The sequence below is a fragment of the Mirounga angustirostris genome, unplaced genomic scaffold (genome assembly GCF_029215605.1).
Source record: "Mirounga angustirostris isolate CCGP_5_RB_7025 unplaced genomic scaffold, mMirAng1.0.hap1 SCAF_6, whole genome shotgun sequence".
NCBI classification, from domain to species: Eukaryota; Metazoa; Chordata; class Mammalia; order Carnivora; family Phocidae; genus Mirounga; species Mirounga angustirostris.
Genome location: NW_026991714.1, coordinates 68,725,395 through 68,745,585, shown reverse-complemented (window position 1 = coordinate 68,745,585; position 20,191 = coordinate 68,725,395). Strand labels below are relative to the sequence as shown.

The 20,191-nt window shown below is 44.0% G+C and overlaps 1 protein-coding gene across 10 annotated transcripts in view; it reads left to right on the top strand.

The window, feature by feature from the left end:
* DISP1 (dispatched RND transporter family member 1) overlaps positions 1–20,191 on the top strand; it is a 176,368-nt gene that overhangs the window by 112,694 nt on the left and 43,483 nt on the right. For 4 of the 10 annotated variants that reach the window (XM_064594524.1, XM_045877678.3, XM_064594522.1 and 1 more), the window contains 2 exons: positions 9,810–9,986; positions 18,901–19,429. In XM_064594524.1, the coding sequence (XP_064450594.1) occupies positions 18,918–19,429 (512 nt within the window). In that variant the 5' untranslated portion in view covers positions 9,810–9,986; positions 18,901–18,917. Of the gene's footprint in view, positions 1–9,809; positions 10,003–13,305; positions 13,436–18,900; positions 19,430–20,191 lie in introns of those variants that run through there. The other 6 variants (XM_045877679.3, XM_045877682.3, XM_064594520.1 and 3 more) reach the window with 6 other exon arrangements.

The window sequence follows — 20,191 nt, the reverse complement described above, 5'->3', positions numbered from 1 at the left end:
AAAGTAAGTGAATGCTGACCACAGGACTGCAGGTAGGAGCCAGTGAGAAGGGAGGAGGATGGAGTGAGGGCCGAGGGCCGAGGGCTGGACCGCTTCGCCAAGCAGACCCTTGGATGTCAGACTGGAAGGTAAGCAAGGTCATAAAGCGTCCGTTTGTAAGAGTTGTTGATTTTGGTGGCAAGCTTTTCAACAAGAAACGGGATTTTAAAAGAAGCTGTTAACATGAAGAAATGTGTCCGGTGAGAGGAATCTACGAGGCTGATGCTTGGTTTTGCTCCAGTTTGCGTGCAGTTTGGTCTTGCTCCCAACTCACTACCTCAGCGTCAAATGTGTAGATTTGAAGAGTAAACCTGGGACTTATTTTATTCATCTGCAGTGATGCCCAAATTCATAAAAACTGAACTCAGAGCTGGGAGGGATCTGTGAGACCATCTATGCGTGCAGTGTGTGGATTTTGCTGATCTGGGGGCGTGATAGTTGAGGGTCACAGGGCTGGCGGGAGGCACTGATCCCCATTAGTGGCTGTGATGGGGGCAGCCGCGTGCTCTAGGCTGACGGCCTCAGTGTGTCCCCAGCAATGTGCAGAGACGTTGAAGTACGATGTGGGGTATGACTTTCAGAATGTCCCTATGATCCCCTTCTCCGGACGGGTCCTTTAAGATGACTGTGCTGACCCGGTGCTTCACCGCATCGTGCCTGCTCTGCGGCACACGCCGGAGATTATCGGATGGGTTTGTTCATAAATACAGCAAGACCTGGAGTGACGTTTTGGATTGAGTTCCAGTGTGAAAGAGTTGATAAATCAGCAGACCCGTCTTCCCTTTGCCGAGTGCCCTGTGCTGTGCCCCCCCGCCCGCTCCTGCCTCTGTCCTGTCGCACACCCTCCCGTCTGTCTACTACTGGAGGGAGAGAGGTCCCTCAATAATGGGACCTCAGAGAAAAAGGATATTGTTTTCAGAGATCATGAGAACTTTGTAAACTTACTAGCAATCGCTTTATACTCTAAATAGTATATTGAGAAACATACTGAAGCTATTGTAATATTGTAAAATAGTAATGTAGTCCATCTGACAATACCGGAGGGGTACTTTAAATTGTCTATTTTAACATGGACCCAACATTTTTAAATAAAGTAAATATTGGTGAAAAATATAAATAAGACTTTGCAAGTTTATGACAGTTCGGGTCTTCGGTTTCTGTGGCACCCTACCTAATTTAATGGGTTTCTTGAGGTAATTTATGGGACCAACAACTCTAGAACCTTGTTTGCATTTCTTGCGCAGCAAGCACGATGCAGTGGGTTTAGCTGCTTTAATAAACTGAACCAAAGTCCTGTTCAAACCATCAAAGAATGCTAAAATACCTTCGTGTTCATTTTAGTTCTTTTCTTTCTTTCTTGGAGATTTTTTTGGTCTTACAGCATATGGCATATGTATGACATGGAATCCACACACCCTACGATTTCAGAGACCGAATGTTTTAATGTATTTACTTGAGTAAATGTTTCTCCTCTTCTGTCTTCCTATCTTCTTCTCCCCAGGATTGGCTCTTCTGTATGTAAATTTAGAGGATACAGGGAAAAAGTTACCTTCCTACCCTCGAGGAGCTCATACATTGTCTTTATTTTTTTTGATGTTTACAATTATTTTATTTTTAATTGAAGTGTAATTGACAAACAGTACTATATTAGTTTCAGGTGTACAACATAGGGACATAGTGTCTTTATTTTTTATTTATTTATTTTTTTAAAGATTTTATTTATTTATTTGAGAGAGAGAGAGAGAATGAGAGACAGAGAGCACGAGAGGGAAGAGGGTCAGAGGGAGAAGCAGACCCCCCGCTGAGCAGGGAGCCCGATGCGGGACTCGATCCCAGGACTCCAGGATCATGACCTGAGCTGAAGGCAGTCGCTTAACCAATTGAGCCACCCAGGCGCCCCGGGACATAGTGTCTTTAATGTGCTGGTTCCCAGAATGTGGTCTCAGATCAGCAGGGTCTGCATTACCTGGGGACTCAGGCCCCAGATGCTCAGGATTGGAGCCCTGGGGGGATGGGATGCAGCAGTCTGCCTTCTCCCAGCTGTCCTGGACATTCTGTCACACTCTCAAGTTGGAGGGTCTCTGGTCTAATGGCTGGAACTTTATACTTATTTTTTTTTTATTGAGATAAAATCCATGTTCCAGAAATTCACAAGGTCATACACCATCACCACTGTTGAATTCCAGAACATTTTTATCACCCAAAAAGAAACCGCCTCCCTGGTAGCGGTTACTCCCGTATCCGTACCCACCCCCCAACCCCTGGCAACCACTCGTCTGCTTTCTGTCTCCATGGATTTGAGTTTTCCAGACGTTTCCTATAAGCGCAACCATACAATGTGTGACCTTTCGCTTAGCGTCCTGTTTCCCAGGTCCGTCCATGTCGTTCCTCCGTATGGCTAAATAACGTTGCGTTGTGTGCGTGCAGCATTTTGTTTGTCCATGCGTCACTGATGGACATTTGAGTTCCTTCCGTGCTGTTACGATCGCAACGCTACTTTGAGCACCCATGCGCAAGTGCTTGTAGGAACCAGTGCTTCAGTCCTCTGCTGCTCGCGGTGGTTCTATTCCATATGGTCGCCACGGACACCAAATAAAGGGAAATGCAGGATTAGGTGCCTTCGCGTCTTGCTTCCAGGTTGGATGACCAGTCAGTACATGACCTTGTTTTGTGTGTGTTTCTGTTGACAGACACGTTATCTAGCATGTTGGTTCGTGGACATCGAGCTCACAGCCAACAGCACTATAACTCTTGCTTGATGGAAGCATACCTAACACGCACATCACACCTTCTTGAGCTTACCAACAACAGGCAGCACTGCTCACTGCTCTTTGGGGCCATTTAAACAGTGAAATTGCCCACGAGAAGCACAGAAATGTGAAAAAACATGGCACTAAATAGAGAAAAGAACGCTTGTTTACCGCATGTGAGCTAAAACAAGACAGGACGTCACGGTGTTCAGTATCACGTGGGAGCATGCGTGTTGGAGGACTCAAATTTTTCACTACTCTGTGCACAACCGTGTTGGAAGTAATGTGAGGCCACTGCCAGGATGATTTGGGGTTACCAGTAAACTGGAGCCAATAGGTAAATTTGCAAATATGGAATCCACAAACACTGAGGATCCACTGTGCTAGGCATGGCACTGCTGTCCTACAGTGACTGTGACTGTTCCATTTGTTTAGGGAACCCCAGACCTATTTCCTTCCCTCCCTCCTTCCCCCTCCTCCCTCCCTTCCTCCTCCCTCCCTCCTCCTTCCTTCCTCCCTTCTTCCCTCCTTCCCCACTCTTTCCTCCCTTCCTCCTTCCCTCCCAACTCTCTCCCTCCTTCCTCCCTTCCTCCCTCCCTCCCCCTCCTCCCTCCCTCCCTCCCCCTCCTCCCTCCCTCCCTCCTTCCCCACTCTTTCCTCCCTTCCTCCCTCCCAACTCACTCCCTCCTTCCTCCCTTCCTCCCCCCTCCCCCTCCCTCCCAACTCTCTCCTTCCTCCCTTCCTCCCTCCTTCCCCACTCTTTCCTCCCTTCCTCCCTCCCTCCCTCCCTTCCTCCCTCCCTCCCAACTCCCTCCCTCCTTCCTTCCTTCCTCCCTCCTTCCCCCCTCCTCCCTCCCTCCCAACTCTCTCCCTCCTTCCTCCCTTCTTCCCTCCTTCCCTTCTTTTCCATTATAGCCATCTTAGTGGGTATCCAGTGGTATAGGCATGCTTTTATTTTGCATTTCCTTAATTATTAGTGATGTTGAGCAACTTTTCATGTGAATATTAGCCATCCATACATTTTCTTTGGAAAAAATGACTGTTTCCAAAACTTTGACTATTAGATTGTATTACTCGTCTTTTTATTGTTGAGTTGTGTTTTCTATATTGTGGATACTAGCCTCTTAGATGCACAATTTGCAGATACCGCCTCCTCTTCTGTAAGTTGTCTTCCCTTTCTTGATAATGTTCTTTAATGTACGAAAGTTTCTTTTAACAAAGTCCAGTGTTACCTATTTTTTCTTTGATTACTTGTGCTTTTGGTGTTAACTTCTTTATTTTTGGAAGTGCTGTCTTTACATAATTAATCAGTACAACCTGTTAAAAGAGTTTATGCATTTTTTAAATTAGAGAGCGTGAAGAGTCAGATTTCAGGGTTTCAATAAATGATTACTTATTTGCCAGTGGCTGTAAATGGAAAGTATTTGTTTGCAGATATCAGATTTACAAGGTTTTTACATTGTGGAATTTAAAATAATGACATCAGGGCCACAAGTCCATAAAGTAGTGTCAAAGTCATTTAACAAACAGCTGTTTTGCTTAGGAAAATTGAAGGGAAACACTTATCACTGCTTTAAATAATACTTTCCTCTTTAATAAAGAAGACTCTGCCTTTTAAAAACTCTGAACTTTCTGCCCTAAAAGGAGAGTCTCAAGAACATTCGTGAAAAAACGTAAGAATCCCGGAACTTGGAAATAAATACGGGTTGGTGTTTACTTGTGTTAGTTTAAATGTAGTAGCCCCATGTGTCAGAAAACTGAATCTGTAACACTTAAGTTAGTCTAAGCAAGCAAATTATATCAGCTAACATGGCTTTAGTCTACTAAGTAACTTTAAATCCAGAAGATCAAAGGAAGTTCTAAGTAAAAACAGTCCTTGTTGCAATTTGCCCAAAGCAGGAAAAGGCTAGAAATTACATGTCACCTTCATATCCTGGCTTGCTGACCTTGTGCTCGGATCTAGCCCTAGCCCGTGTGTCAGCTGTTCCCATACCCGAGACCCTGCCCCTCCGTGGGGAGCTGGGAGAAAGCGCTCCTGTCCTATAGGAGCCCAGACACTGAGAGCCCCGGCCCCTCACACGCAGAATTCAAAGCCCTCTGCCTGTGCTTGCACTCCATCTACCTCCGCTCCTGCAGCTCCTGCTGGGGCCGTCCCTCCGGAGCAGACCGAGCCAGCCCCCGTTCTTCTTTGCACGTGAAGGTAATACGTTTACTTATTCCGCATGCGTAAATTAGTTGTTTCAGAATTTATTTAAAAATGGAACGTTGTTCTCTGCTTCAAGGATCGAATTTTAATTTCAACTCCTAGGTTTTTTTCTTGGTATGAACTTTGAATGGCATCTAAATGCATTAAAAATCATATGAAGGTTATTTGAATTTTGATCTGACACAGAAAGGTAAGGTCAGCCATTTCTTGGGCTTATTAAAATGTGCTTTCTTTAGTAAGTCAGGAGGAAACCTCAGATTTAAAGTAGTTTAACATAATAAAATAAAATAAATTAAATAAAGTAGTTTATGTTGGGGGCGCCTGGGTGGCTCAATTGTTGGGCATCTGCTTTCCGCTCAGGTCATGATCCCAGGGTCCTGGGATCGAGCCCCTTGTCGGGCTCCCTGCTCAGCGGGAAGCCTACTTCTCCCTCTCCCACTCCCCCTGCTTGTGTTCCCTCTCTCGCTGTGTCTCTCTCTGTCAAATAAGTAAATAAAATCTTAAAAAAAAAAAAAAGGTAGTTTCATGCTTTGAGAGTCTTCTTTAGCCTCTGTCTAAAGGAGAGGATTTTGAAAATATGTGCTTCTCTTGTTACTAGTTGGTAGAAAACTAGGTGTAGAACCCTAGGAATTACTTTACTCACTTGTGTGAATTAAATATCGGAAAAAGATGGTAAAATATTAGCATCTTCCAATCTATATGGATAGAAGTCTGGTGAAGATACCTACCGCAGAACTAAGGGTCCACAGCAAGCGTAAGTCATGGCAATGCTCATCTTAAATATGCAGGCTCTGTGTGACCTCAGGCTGTGTTTGAGTCAATGACACGTTTCATGCATTATAATTGGATTTACCACTCAGAGTGGAAGTCAATGCGTGGGCCACATTTACGTGTTTTCTTTTTTATTGAATACATTTGACATTTACCATTGTGTAAATTGAAGACGTAGGTGTGTTGATTTGGTACATTTATATGTTGTAGCAATGAATGCTGTTGTAGTGATGTTTAGCACTGCTATCCCGTTACATAGTTACCCTTTCTGTCCAGTGTCGGGGGTAGTGAAGTTTTAGTGTCTTCGCAGGTTTGATGATGGTGGTTCAGTGTTGTTGTGTGGATTCATTGCCCTGCGTGAGTTCTCTGTCTTGTTTACTGCCCATTGCAAGTCTATACCTTAAACAACATCCATTTTATCCCTGCTGTGTTCACTTCTGCTTACAGTAGAATAGATAATTTCTATGCCACTGGCAGAGAAATTCAGACTAGTTTAACTTGTGAAATATTTATATGTCTGAGAGTAAAATGTAAATTTTAAAGCAGTTAGGAGATAAAAACTTTGTCAAAACTGAGGTATTTCACGCAAATCATTGACCATAAATGAGCTTCTTCAGTGGTAATGTAAGAAATTGAGGGCACACTTTACGATACGGTAAAATTTTCTCTAATGGGTAGTCTCATTGAAAGAAAAAGAACGAATATATCCTTTTTACCCACATGAAAGTTATTTTTGATCATAGTATTTATAATTAAGAAAACTGTAGTTCCCTTTGAAGCCTCAGGAGTCACTAAACTATGTAAATAAACTCCAAACTAATGCATGTTTCACTTGTGGACAGTGGATTTACTGCTTCCCGTGGTTTTAATGTCTGCTGACACATTTCTGCTTCTTAAAACGTGAAAATAAATAATCTTTTTGCATTATGTCATTTATTTCTACACTTTACATCTCTAACTAGGCTAAATGCTTTCATTGCCAATCTGGAACATTGGAGTACTTTATTACTGCATTTGTAACTTCTTGTGTTAGTGTTCACAAATAAGGCAGAGTATTTTCATGTGTTTTCCATGCTTCATCTAGCTTCCATCTTAGATGTGAATTATAGGATTGTGATCAGGAACTGTTTGCACTGATTATGAAAAATGTTGAAGTGTCTGAAATGGTTGACCTACAAAGCAGCTCAGAAAACACATGTAAACCTCACTGCATCTATGTATCATAGCACTGAAGCATCCCACACTTTACCTTGAGCCCATTGTCTTTAGTTTCTACTGAACTGGTCAGCCCTTGTTGGCAACTGTGGGGGAACCGCACGCCAGTGGGTTGCACATGCCTGTCTCGTGCCTTTTGCTGGCCTGGTGGGAGCGGTGCACACGCCTTGCCCGCCTCGCCCATAACCCAGAGCACGGCCGGCAGCCTTGGCACACCGGCTCTGTGAACACTGTCTGTTCTTTAAAATGGCAAGTCCTGATCACACCCTAACACAGGAAATACACGTGGGTATTTAGGACTGGATAGACAAGGTGCTTAGCCTGTCAGCCTTTTTAGAAAAAGTACAAAACAAAGTAACTCAAGTAAAACTTAGAGAAGCATGACTGGGAAGAGGGCGGCCTTTGTTGGCTCCGTCTGAATTTCTGTGCTTTATCGATTTAATCACTAGGAAGCAGGCTCATACCCTGCAGGTGCACATATGCAGATTCCAAGAGAAATGTTCGCAATGAACATAGTAGCTGCTTAGTAAATGCTTGCTGAAGAAGGACCTTCACCTATTTCACTGAAAAATGTGAGTTGATTCCCTTTGTGGGCAAACAAGGATCCCACATGGCCGGTCACTGTGATTTCAGTTCATCTGCTGCCTGCAGGAAAGCAAGTCGAGCTCCCAAGCATTTGTAGTGATAACGTCAGTAAAAACAAACAGCTTTATGAAAGTCTCACCCAGGTTCTCGGGAAGAGTGAACTTACTGATCCAAAGCAAGGAAGAAAAAAAGGCTTTATGAATTTGATGTTTTCCTAAGCTTCAGGTAAATCTCAGAGTTCTTTAAGGAAAAGGGTGTGTTTAACTGTGTGTGATACAAGTACCTGGAGGGATTGCTCAGTAGAGTGAAGGATGCCCTTGAGACGCTGTTTGCTGGACTCTGGGTAGAGAGCCCATTTGGGGCGCCACTCTAGGGAAATTGGAGTTGTTACTGCTCAGACGTCACAGAACAGCAGGGCGTGGAGTCTGCTGTCAGACATGTGAGCATTTGTGGGGAAAGCTTAGATAATTCCAAGAGTGGTGTTAAAAAACAACAGTTACCATCTAAACCAGACAACCCGGAGTCCTTTATGGTGATTGATCTCGGTTTCTGTGTTGTGGAAGACATCTGAAAAATTCTCTCACATTCTTTTGCCTCATAATATGTGGGAGTTGAATTTTCTTGATTTGATTTATCTCGGTGGCGTGTTTTTCCTTTGAGCTAGCTGCTCAGTTTTAAGTTTCTGAGATGTGTGAAGTATTAACATTCCTGGTGTCCTCGAGCTTACTTGTGATCTGTTCAACACATCAGTTAAGCTCCGTAATATGATCCTGTTTCTGCCGGGCAAGAGCTACAGTGTCCCAGAGAGATCGCTGATTGCGAGGTTGCCTGTTGTGTGATTTTACTTGAGGCAGTAGTTTCAGATGAAATCCTGTGGCCTAAACACAGACCTGTCACCAGGGGGTGGGTCGGGGGGTGGTGTTGCTGCTTATTGCCAGAGTGCCCTGTAATTCTTATCAGGGTCTGAAGGCTGTCTGATCTAAGAATTAGAACGTTTAAGATGCTTAAAATGCACTATCTTTTTCTTTTCTTTCTTGCCTTTCTTTTTTTTTTTTCTTGGCACAAAACTTCAGGGAACATGCTCTTTTAATACGAGGGCTTGGGACTTCATTTTGAAGATTGACAAGAGGCTGGGGACCTAATTTATCTTGAAGGTTAAATAAACTCATTAGTCAAATGGGCTGTATCCTAAACTTCAGTCAAATGATCTGTGGGTCTGAGGCCACGTGATGCCACATTTCACCTTTTCTCAGTGTCGATGCACGTGAATTCTGCACAGTTGTCTCTCAGACTGTGGGGCAAAGGTGCTGTCCTTACTGTGCCCTCGTCCCCACCCTTACAGCTTCAGAAGTACTCTTCACTGTTAGAGAAAGACCATCTAAATGCTCTAAAGCACATCTCACGTGGAGTACCGGTTCCAAATGTGTTTGAGTAGAGAGCAGCACTCTGCATTTTAAGCAATATTTTCTGCCTGTTGAGTATTTTGAGTGACCGTTGGTTGCTCTTATGACTTGATCAGCATTAATTAATAAGAAGTATAAATCAGTGATTCTCAGCCCTAGCCACACATTGGAATCATCTGAGGAGCTTTTAAAAAGTGCTAATGACCACAGTCCATTCCAGTATGAATTCAGTCAGAACCTCTGGGGCCAAGGCCCTGGGTCTGTAATTTTTTTTTTATTATTATTACTAAAGTGATTTTAAAGTGCAGAAAGGGTTGAGAGCGCTGTAATAGACTCATAACTTTGTGAACATTTGTTGTATATATTACATTCCCTTCCAGACTTGTGGCCAAGTCTAGAGGCTGGTCATGGCTGGCTCCTAGGTTAGATGAACCCTTATCAGAGGGCTTTCCAGAACTTTTGTCAAAGACCTTTGATTAATACTAATATGACAGAAGACTCCTCTGGTTTTATTTTACATAGTCTTAGTTTTACCCGTGAACTCATGTGAAATTGAAACCCAGAGATACAAGAAGCCTTTCTTTTTGAAGGGCATAGATGTGTGGAGAGGGCACTGTATTGTGAGCGTGGGGAGACGTGGTACATATCGTGCAGACTGATAATTTTTGTGGATGAACTTGGAAAAGGGATCTCTGAAAACTGTCCTCATCACCGCAATGCAGTGATAGTTCTCGTGAAACAGGAATTTCAGGAGACAAGTGTTCATGCTAAAAAGATGTTCTTGGCTATCATGTATCCCAGATGTAAAACAGAAGCTTTATTTTACATTCCCCTTCCCAGGTAGACCTGTTACCAAAGGCACATTGGACGTAAAACACACGAGAAAACGGAGGTTGGCGTTTCTGCAGCCCGGAAGGCCCTGGCGCCTGCCCGCGTGGGTCTCTGCTTGGACGACTGGACTCTTAGCTGGCCATAGGACTGCTTCCCAAACAGCGTTTTCAGACTTGCTGTGACACTGTAAGATCTGCCTAAGGTTATGTAACCTTTATATTTTGGGGTTGTAAATCTGGGAGGGACAATTTATCAGACCGTTTTTTTTCCATATCACGAAGCTGTTTGTAAATGTCATGAACAGTTGTAATGATGAAACATTTCACATTTACAGTTTATTGATGTCTTTATCAGTATCGACTGTGTATATTAAAAGAGGTTATATAAAAATGTTAGATTTCATTTTCAAAGGTGGTGTTTGTTATCATAAATCAGAACTACCTTCTCAATAATATAAATTTAATAGAACATAGTTACATTTTCATTGTAAGAGTGAACTGTGACTCTCAGATTTCCTGGACTCAGTTTGCTTCTTCCTGGTGTGGGGAGAGCATAGTGTAGCACCCAGGGGGCTCTCACGGAATGTGTGCTCAGGGGACGGGTGCTCCAGTGTGTACCACTGCCTCTCAGGGGAGATAACTTCTAATTTATCGCCATCTCTGAGGAAGGGGAACAATAGCAACACTCCCTTATTTTTGTAGAGTTCTTTGTAACATTTGAAATCCTCATCGGTGATTAAGTGAAGATATTGCTAGGTGTTCTTGTTGAAGGAGAGCTTAGTGGTAGGAAGTTCGTGAACTTGTCTTAGAAGGGGAGAAGATTCTATTTCCTCACGTATGACCGATCTTGTCAGTTCCTTAACAAGCCTGCGTCTTTGATTAAAGATACAGATTTCGCTGTCAGGTCACAGTTACGTTTTGAAATTGTTCAAACGCTGCATGACTTGCTTTTCAGGTTTGCATAACATGATGCATGGATGGAAAACACTTCTTTTTTTTTTTTTTCTTCTTCAGCTAAGACAGCAGAAGAGATGATTTATTGTACACGTGTTACATCCAGCCACAAATGAAACAGAATTAGTCCCGAAAGTCACAGGTCCAGGGCAGGGGAAAACACTTCTTAGTTCAGTGAAATATGTCTCTGACACTCTTGGATTCTGAATTGTACCTTCTGAAAATGTCTTGGGAAATCTTGAATTCAGAGGCTATTTTTCATGTGGACCTTCAGACTGGGTTTTGTATCTTTAGCTTCCAGGGGTCCTGTCGGAGCTCTCAGAGCTAGGCCCTGCCCTGGAGACATCTTGAGGTAGCCGGAGAGCCTCAGCGGGCTGGTCCGGGGCGGAATCCCAATCCTGTGATTTAGATCAGTTACACTTCAATACTTTGAACCCCCAGGTTCTCTGTAGTGGGTTTAGTAATATCTACAAAGAGGTATTGTAAGGAAAGCGCTTGACACAGAAGATAAAAAAACCAGTTTTAATAGCCCTTTAAGGGGAAAAACATCACTGAGACACGGCCTTCTGCAGGCCAGCTTAGCAGCCCCTCCAGGAAAGAGCCTGCAGGACAACTCCTTGTCCATGTGCAGTTGGAGAAGCTACCTATGCTCTGGCCACAGCACCAAGTATTAATAGTGATCAGAAACGAGGCCATCATTTGGGATGAACATCAAGCCATTTTAGACGAACGATTTCATGTTAAAACAAATTTGATAAGTAATGGATACAGGTGACTGAATGCCTTTATACCTGGTGTGTCTTTATACATCCGTCCCCTAATATCTGCTACCACTTGAGGGAAAAAGACTGTCTCACCCAGTTAACTGGGCACAGTGCTTTAATGCGTATTTGTGAGTTGCACCCGAAAGATTAAAATCTGTACCCATAGCACTTTGTTAAGCTGTACTTAAACTTAGTTACCAACTAGAATCTCTCCTGTTAAAATGTGTTACTTTTCTCTGCCTTCATCGGAACAGCAGACCTTTGTTTCTCTCACTCCTGTCCTTTCCCTGTTTGACTCGTGCTGCTTGAATTGTGCGCCTTTTGCCGTAACTGAGGCCTGATGCTCTGGCGAGTCTGTGGTTTGCCTTGCTGCGTGAGGTGTGTTCCAGTTTGCCCCGCTCCAGGTGGACTGGATCTGCATCTGCATTGTAGCAACATCCCCAAGTGATGCTTGTGTTTGAGAAGCACTGGGTTAGTGTTTTCTGTTTTACTCAGTGAAACTGTGCTGTGGGGAGCATCACTCTTCTGAAAAAGGTGACTGGCTAGAGCATGGGACCGTGCTAGGGATCCTGTCTTGCCCTTTGCTGTTAGGTTTGGTGATGTGCATCTGACGAAGATGAGGGTTCTTCTAGAACACGTGATAGAGCTTATGGAGTCCTTTAGTAGAAAGCCCTGAAACCCTGGGCCTCGGGCTTCCTGGCCTACCGTTTGAGACTCTTGGATCTCCAGTTCTCTTTAGCACACCTGTTTTTCTGAGAGTTGAGTCAAGTGGGATCCTGCGTGTGAAATGCTGGAGCTGTCAATGGGGGTGGGGGTGGTGCTCCTCCAACTGGTGAGCCCCGCCTTGTTAGAGGTCGGGCTGGCTTTGCTAGAGGTCACTGTGGTGATTGAAACAGATCTGTGTATTCTCTTCATCATGGCCTTAAAGATTTTAACTTGGCAGTTTTCTGACCATGCTCACAGTCCTGACTTTCAATTCCAGGTAGCTACAATGAGGTTTGCATAGCAATGCTTTAGAGATCTCTGTGCTCTGCTGGCCACCTAAATAGTTTGATTGCCCCCTTTGTGACCCTGTGTCCTGTAACTTATTTCGTATACAATATGTTGATGAATAAAATTTTCATAACTCAAACAGGTCCTACTGTGGTTATACAATAATATATCCAATGAGCTACTACTTTCTTTTATTTTTTAAGAAAATATACATATTTAATGATTTTATTTATTTACTTGTCAGAGAAAGAGAGATAGCACACAAGCAGGGGGAGAGGCAGAGGCAGAGGGAGAAGCAGACTCCCCACTGAGCAGGGAGCCCGACGTGGGACTCGATCCCAGGACCCTGGGATCATGACCCAAGCCGAAGGCAGATGCTTAACTGACTGAGCCACCCAGGCATCCCTACTTTCTGTCTTTTAAATATAATTTCCTTATATTATAAAAATATGTATTACTATATTATTATATTTATTATACCAATTGTGTATGTTATGCGTAATTATATATTCTACAGCTAAATCTGTAAGTTTTCTGGGTCTCAAACCAGAGTAGGAGGTGTTTGTGTGATCCCTGTAATCACATGAACTCCAATGACTTTTCTCTCTATGTTGAAACATGAGTGAAGGGTCTCTGCAGTGTCCACGGTGTCTGCCAGCTACCTGTGGAACTGGTCATGGTTCTTTTTCTTGGTTCATAGATAGCTTTGGTCCAATAGATTGTCATGTGTGTTTCCAGAAACCCGACATGGAAACGTGTCCTGAATACTCTGTATCATCTGTTCTTACTCCTCAGCTTCCTGTTCATTTCCTGCTTCATCCAGTTACTCAGTATATTGTGTGGGGTGTTATTGTAACAGCAGATATATTTCAGAAGATAAACAATGTAAAACATCCACTGAATAGATGTTTAGTTATCCTTTAAGGTAAAATAACTTTGTTTCTGTTTTTACATTTTAATGATAATTACCTTTTGTGCAATGTTAGTCTCTGTGCTAGACACTTTATATGTTTTATTAATATTTTGTTACTATAAAGAAGACACAATTATAGCAAAAGTTGTAAGTGCTACAGAAAATGAAATATGGAAGTCTTCGCCACCCTTCCAAAATTCCCAGTCCAGCAGGAAACAATGTTAGCATTTTGTATATCTTTGTAGAAACTATCTGTGTATCCTAACCATATATATGCATCTCTCTCCTTTTTCAGTGAAATGGATTCATACCATATTAGGCTGTTCTGTAGCTAGGTTTTATTTACACTTAAAGATGTACTTTGGACTTCTTTGCATAGTAATATAGCCTGATCTAACTCATTCTTTTTTATTGTGCAGAATGCCCAGTGTACAGATATGACAAAATTTAAGTCTGCTATTGGTGATATTTTAGATTGTTTCCAGTTTTCACTGGTACAGACAGTGGGGCAGTCTGTAACATCTTTGTGCATTTATCTTTACACATTGTTCAAGTATATCCAAAAGATAAATTCCTAGTAGTACTATGGTCAAAGGATGGGGGTATTTAAAATTCTCATTAGGAGTGCCACGTTGCTCTCTTAGACAGTTGTGCTAATTTGCAATTGAAATTTAACTCTAAGAGCCAAGAGTAGAGACTGTAAGAGTGTAAATAATTTGACCCACATTCTCAAAGGTGGGAAGCAGTGGAGTCAGCTTTCAAACTCAGATCCACCCACACTGTTTTCTTCTAAGCTACAGATGTCTCAGCCACTGTTTTGGTTTTTTTTTTTTTAATAATTTTTTTATTTATTAGAGAGCAAGAACACGAGGCGGGGGAGAGGGGTGGGCAGAGGAGAGGGAGAAAGGCTCCCCACGGAGCAGGGAGCCGGATGTAGGACTCGATCCCAGGACCCTGGGATCATGACCTGAGCCGAAGGCAGACACTTAACTGACTCAGCCACCCAGGCTCCCCTCAGCTGCTCTTTTAAAGCATAATATTGGCTTTAAAGCTAGGAAGCCTTATTCCTTATCTTTTTATATTCTTAACACTCAATCAGCCAGTTATGATAATTCTTCCATTACAAATACACAGCCCTTTATGGTTTTGTGTATTGATTTTATATCCTGCAACTTCATTGAATTCACTTATTCTCACAGTTTTGTGGTAGAGTCTTTAGGGTATTCTACATATGATATCATGCCATGTGCAAAGAGTGACAGTTTTCTTCCATTCTGACTTGGAGGCCTTTTCTTTCTTTTTCTTGCCTAATTGCTCTGGCTGGGACTTTTGATACTGTGTTGAATAAAAGTGGTGAAAGTAGACATGCTTCTTTTGTTCCTGATGGTAAAGGAGAAGCTTTCAGATTTTCACCATTGAGGATGATGTTAGCTGAGGGTTTGTCATATGTGGGTCTTTATTACATTGAGATATGTTCTGTCTTTGTTGAGAGTACTTACCACAATGGATGTTGAATTTTGTCAAAAGCTTTTTCTACAACTATTGAGAGGACCGTATGATTCTTCTCCTTCATTCTGTTATTGTGGTGTATTACACTGACTGACTTATGAGGATGGAACCATCCTTGTGTCCCTGGAATAAATCCCACTTGATCACAGTGTATAATCCTTTTAATATATTGTCAAACCCAGTTTGCTAATATTTCTTGGGGATTTTTGCCTCTCTGTTCATCAGGGATATTGGCCTGTAGTTCTTTTCCTTGCAGTGTCCTTGTGTGTTTTTACTGTCAGGGCAATGCTGGCCTCGCAAAGGCACCTGGAAGCTTTCCTTCCTCTTCTAAGCCCTTAATGGTTTTCAGAACATTTTTACATTCTCATTGTGGTCCTATGAGATGGACATTGATTATTATCCTGATTAATACATGGGAAGAACTGAGGCTCAGTGAAAAAAGAAATTAAATTTTAAAATGTTATCAGAAGATGGTCCTTGACCAAAGGCCTTATGGCCCCCAAACTGCCAAAGCACTATATAAAAACGCTAGGAGAAGAGGTAAAATAAGGGATGTGGGATTAGTGGCTTTGAATGTATTGATATTGGTGCATTATGTTCACGAACAAGAGGAAAATGCACTCAAATTTCTGGCCACGGGGCCCTGTCACACCTTAGGCCAGCAGTGGCTCAGGAACAGCTTTCTTTTAGCTGCCTGTGTGTGTGACGGGCGGGGAAAATGGGTGACTTAACCGTTCAGTGCATTTGATCCAGAGCTTCCTTTAAACTTCACTGCAGACATAATCACGTGACATTACATCTGTCATGATAGTTCCTTTTTATTATGTCGATTCTTCCTCTGTCTCATCTGCTTTCCCCTTAGCTCTCTCTGTCTTAGGCTCAGACCAAATTTTTTTCTAAAGAAATAAGATCTTTCTCTGTAAGGGTGTAGGCTCCATTCTTGACTTCAGATCGAAAGTTTGCTGTTTTCCTGGCCAAATACATCTACTGAACTTAATCCATGGACATTTCTTAGAATAATTTTTTTCTCCATGAGAGACGATGGACTCTGAAAAACAAACTGAGGGTTCTAGAGGGGAGGGGGGTGGGAGGATGGGTTAGCCTGGTGGTGGGTATTGAGGAGGGCACATTCTGCATGGAGCACTGGGTGTTATGCACAAACAATGAATCATGGAACACTTCATCTAGAACTAATGATGTAATGTATGGGGATTAACATAAGAATAAAAAAAATAAAAATTAAAAAAAGAATAATTTTTTTCTGTTTTTGCTTTTAATTATTTTTTGCTTATAATTCACAACTTTAGTCAATTTGATTGTTCCTATTTTATGATTAAAGAACCTGAATCATAAGAAGCTCATGTGACTTACTTCAAATACAAGCCAGTCAGAGTTCAAATGATTGTTTACTCTCTACTAGTTCCTACTGCATTGAAAGACGTCTCCAATTTAAGAAACAGGTTATGTTCCAAAAATCCATTTGTCAGTCATGATTTGGCACTTGGACTGCATTTTACCAATGGCGGGGGGAAATGTTATAACCTGTGATTAGGCCCCTTGGCCGGCTTACAGAAGTCTGTTTAGCTCTTATGTAACCACCTAATGATGCATTTGCAGTAGAAGTAAGAGAATGATCATGGGATTCTGGTTACGAAGAAAACTCTTTCCCCGGAGAAGTGTCCAGTTGGGAGATGGGGACACAGAGGGAACTGGAGAGTCTACAGGGACATCACGGTGCTGTGAAGGCTGCTAGAGGCTGGGACACTGTCTAAAGCCCAGGTTCTTGTTAAAACTTTGTGGATTAGGTGGTTCTTAGACACTTGGCGCCGGCATAACTTCCGGGACAGCTGTGATTAGCATCGACAGGACTGATGGACAACATAGATTATCTGAGATGATATTAACGAACCTGATGGTAAAAACCAACCAGCAAATCAGAGAAAACATCCCCCCTTTGGTCCCCCGGGTGGCAGGGTCAGTGGAGCTGCAGACTCCACGAGCTGGGGCAGCCGGGCTGAGTTCTGGAGAGAAGGCAAGGGTCCCAGGTCGGGGGGAGAGGAGCCCGTGATGTCTCTGTGTGGAGTGTTTGTCCACGAGTGTCTGGTTTTGGGAAGTGACTGCATTTGTGTCCTGTGGCTAGTGCTTCTTACACGTTCTAGGCTGCCTTGCACTTTAGCGTACAAGCAAGCATCTTAAATTTCACTTGGCTTTGGAAAAAGTCTAGTGCCTCTTTAGGTGCCCCCTGATTCATGTCTTAATTGTTCTCAGACACTTGCATGCAGCTTTTTTTGTTGTTAGCAAAAGGGAGGATACATTCTTGGTGAGAGGAAGCTGCTGTGACAGATCCTGCAGGGGAGGCCCTGCCCTCCCCCTGGGCCGGTGACAGCGGGCCTACCAGCACCCTGTGCCGGGTGCCTATCCCAGAGAGGGAAACTGCCTTTACTACATGTTCAGGACCCCTCCCCGTTGTCCCTGCAGAGGAGGTTGGGACCTGTGACCACTTTTAGAAGTGATAAGACAGGAGGAGAGAAGTCAACATCCACCCGGTTTTATGTATCTTCTGATGTTTTATAGATTCTTTGTCTTTCCACTAAAATAATATACAAAGAAATTGTTTGACATCCATGTAATTCTTCTGTCTCTTATGATGTTGAATTTGTGCATGTGTTTGAGTAGTCTTTTTCTGTCCAAAAGGTAAATACAGTAATGATGCTGAATTTGTGCCCAGCGTCTTCTGGGCACCAGGATCAGATTGGAACTGCGCATTGCTGTGGTGCGCTCTGCTCAGAAATGCCCCTGCCATGGGGCAAGTGTTGGGTGAGAATGCACATGGGACCTTCCTGGTAGGGGCCCAGGTTTGCCAGATTGGATGACCATATGCTCAGACTGAGCCAAGGTGATTTCTTCTGGTGCCTGTGTGACCGCAGGAGGTGGGGAGAGACCGGGGAGAGACTGCTCTGGAGGCTATTCTGTCTGCTTGAGGAGTGCCCTGCCTGAAGGGCTAGTGAACTGCACAGGCTCTTGCTTTTTTCTCGTTGGCTTTCACGTGCTGGTTAAACAGACTCCCGGCAGCGGGTGACCCGTTCTTACTGCAAATTCCCAGATTTTGTGCATGTGGTCAGAGGTGAGGTGGGTGAGGGGGGAGGGAGGAATTTGTGTGTTTTTGCTTTCGTTTGTTGACGGGACAGAAACATGCTACTGGTAATTTGTTAATTTTCCTTTACATTGAAAGCCTGGACCTTCTGGTAAAAGGAAGAAAAGTTAAAAACAAAAATCTCATTTCAAGCAAATCCTGCTCATGCTCTTTTCTCATGTGCAAGCAATGCTACATAATGTAGAAGACAAAGCAGTAAGTTCTTGGCAACTTACATGGCTTGTTCATTTTTTAAGCATTATAGTCATCAGTTGAGGAGGAAAAACTCTGGTGTCTGATATCTTGGCTGCAGCAATTCTTGGCTTAGCTGATTACTTTTTATTTTTTTTTGTTTCTTCTTATTCTAGGACCTGAGAGACTTAGGGGAAAAATCATATGTTCTTGAGATCTTTCTAAGACATGAGATGTTCTTAAGATTATTCAAATTATCTTAACCTTGACAACTCACTGCCCTCATGGTGGCCCTTCATTTTGTCATTACTCCTGTGTCCTAACACCCCATGCCTGGGTGAGGAGTCGAAGGGCGATGTTGGTGCCCTCTCTCTCCCTGTCCTCTCCTAAAATGCGCCAAGTCTTACTCCATACTTCACACCAAGGACAAGCACGGGGAGAGAAGGGTTAAAAGCAGAGGTGGGGAGGGACAGGTGGGTGCACAGAGCAGCTATGGGCCCGAGTGCTGCAGGCCGCTGGGCCCCTTGTAGAGGCTGCTGCGTTCCCTCCACGATTTCGACTCCTTCCAGTAACTTTCCTGTCTTGTCTGCGTCTCTGCCTGCCTGCCTGGCACTGGCTGGTTTTATATCATTTTCTCTCTTAGGGCCAAGAAATTGGAACATGGCTGTGAGCAACGGGAACAGTGATTTTGTGGTTCTGAGCAACGGCAGCAGCGCAACCAGTGCCCCCAAGCCTGGCGCCCTCACTGCCTGTGATGGGGACCTTGCCTCCCAGCAGCTCACACCCAGAGAGGCACCAAAAACAAAAGTGAGTCTGAATGGATGCCTGCAGGTCAATGGCACTGTGAAGTCCTCCTTTCTGCCCATGGACAGCCACCAAAGAGTGCCCACGATGTTGTCCCCGTGCTGCCACCTGTGCCCGTTCCATCAGCCCCTGGCCAGCCAGAGCAGTCACCCAGAGGGCCGCCCTGAGGCTGGCCCGGCCACGCCTTCTGCTCTGGCCTCATGCTGCACGCAGCCATGCTCCGAGTATTCTGCACCTCTGTGTCCCAGCCACTCGCCCGTCTACCAGACTGCGTGCTGCCTGCAGCCCTCTCCGTCCTTCTGCCTGCACCACACGTGGCCCGGCCGTTTCCCACACCAGCCCATGCAGCAGCATGCGGCCGGCTTCAGGTGAGTGTGCACAGGTTCTGCTCGCCTTCACATCCAACCAAGCCCACACGAGTGCCCCTGCTTGTGTTGATTGCCCCAAAAGGAGGAAGATACATGTGTCAGAGAAGGAAAACCAGAATGCACATGAAATAATGTGTCCCTGTCTCATCCGTTGAGCTCTTCGTCAGACACTCGTGCACTTTCTGCCTGCCTACCAGTTGGTTTGGTGTCCTGGTGGCCTTGACTTACAAAGTTCCGTAAAACTTTCCGTCAGCAGTTGCTGTTACTACTGGTGGGGGATACATCTGTGACGAGGCTGCCTGAACAGGAGTCTTGATGGTCATCAACCTTTATGACAATGAAGCAGTTGCTTCCTCATGCTTCCGAGCAGCCGCGTCTACCAGCTCTGTTCATGTGGTTTGGGTGACCATCATCAGTATGTGGAGACCAGACCTTTCCTCGAGGGGGGAACCTGTCGATCTGTAGCGTAGATCTTTGAAAACTATGTTTTGTGGAACATTTTTGGGTCTGTGTCATGGCCGGCTCCTGCCCCGTCCCAGCGTGTGCTTTCTGTTCTGTGTGTCTTCCGCTGTCTCCTCCACGCGCACTGCAGGTGAGTGATGTTGGTGTATCTTAGGAAATACTGAGTGCTTTGGAGCAACCAAGTATGAGTTCGCATTCGTAGGTAATGAGCTTTCGGTGAGCTGGGAGAGAACTCTCCTTTTCTGATGAGGCTAGAGTTTACACACAGGGAGATGCACCAGTCTGAAGTGCATGATCGGC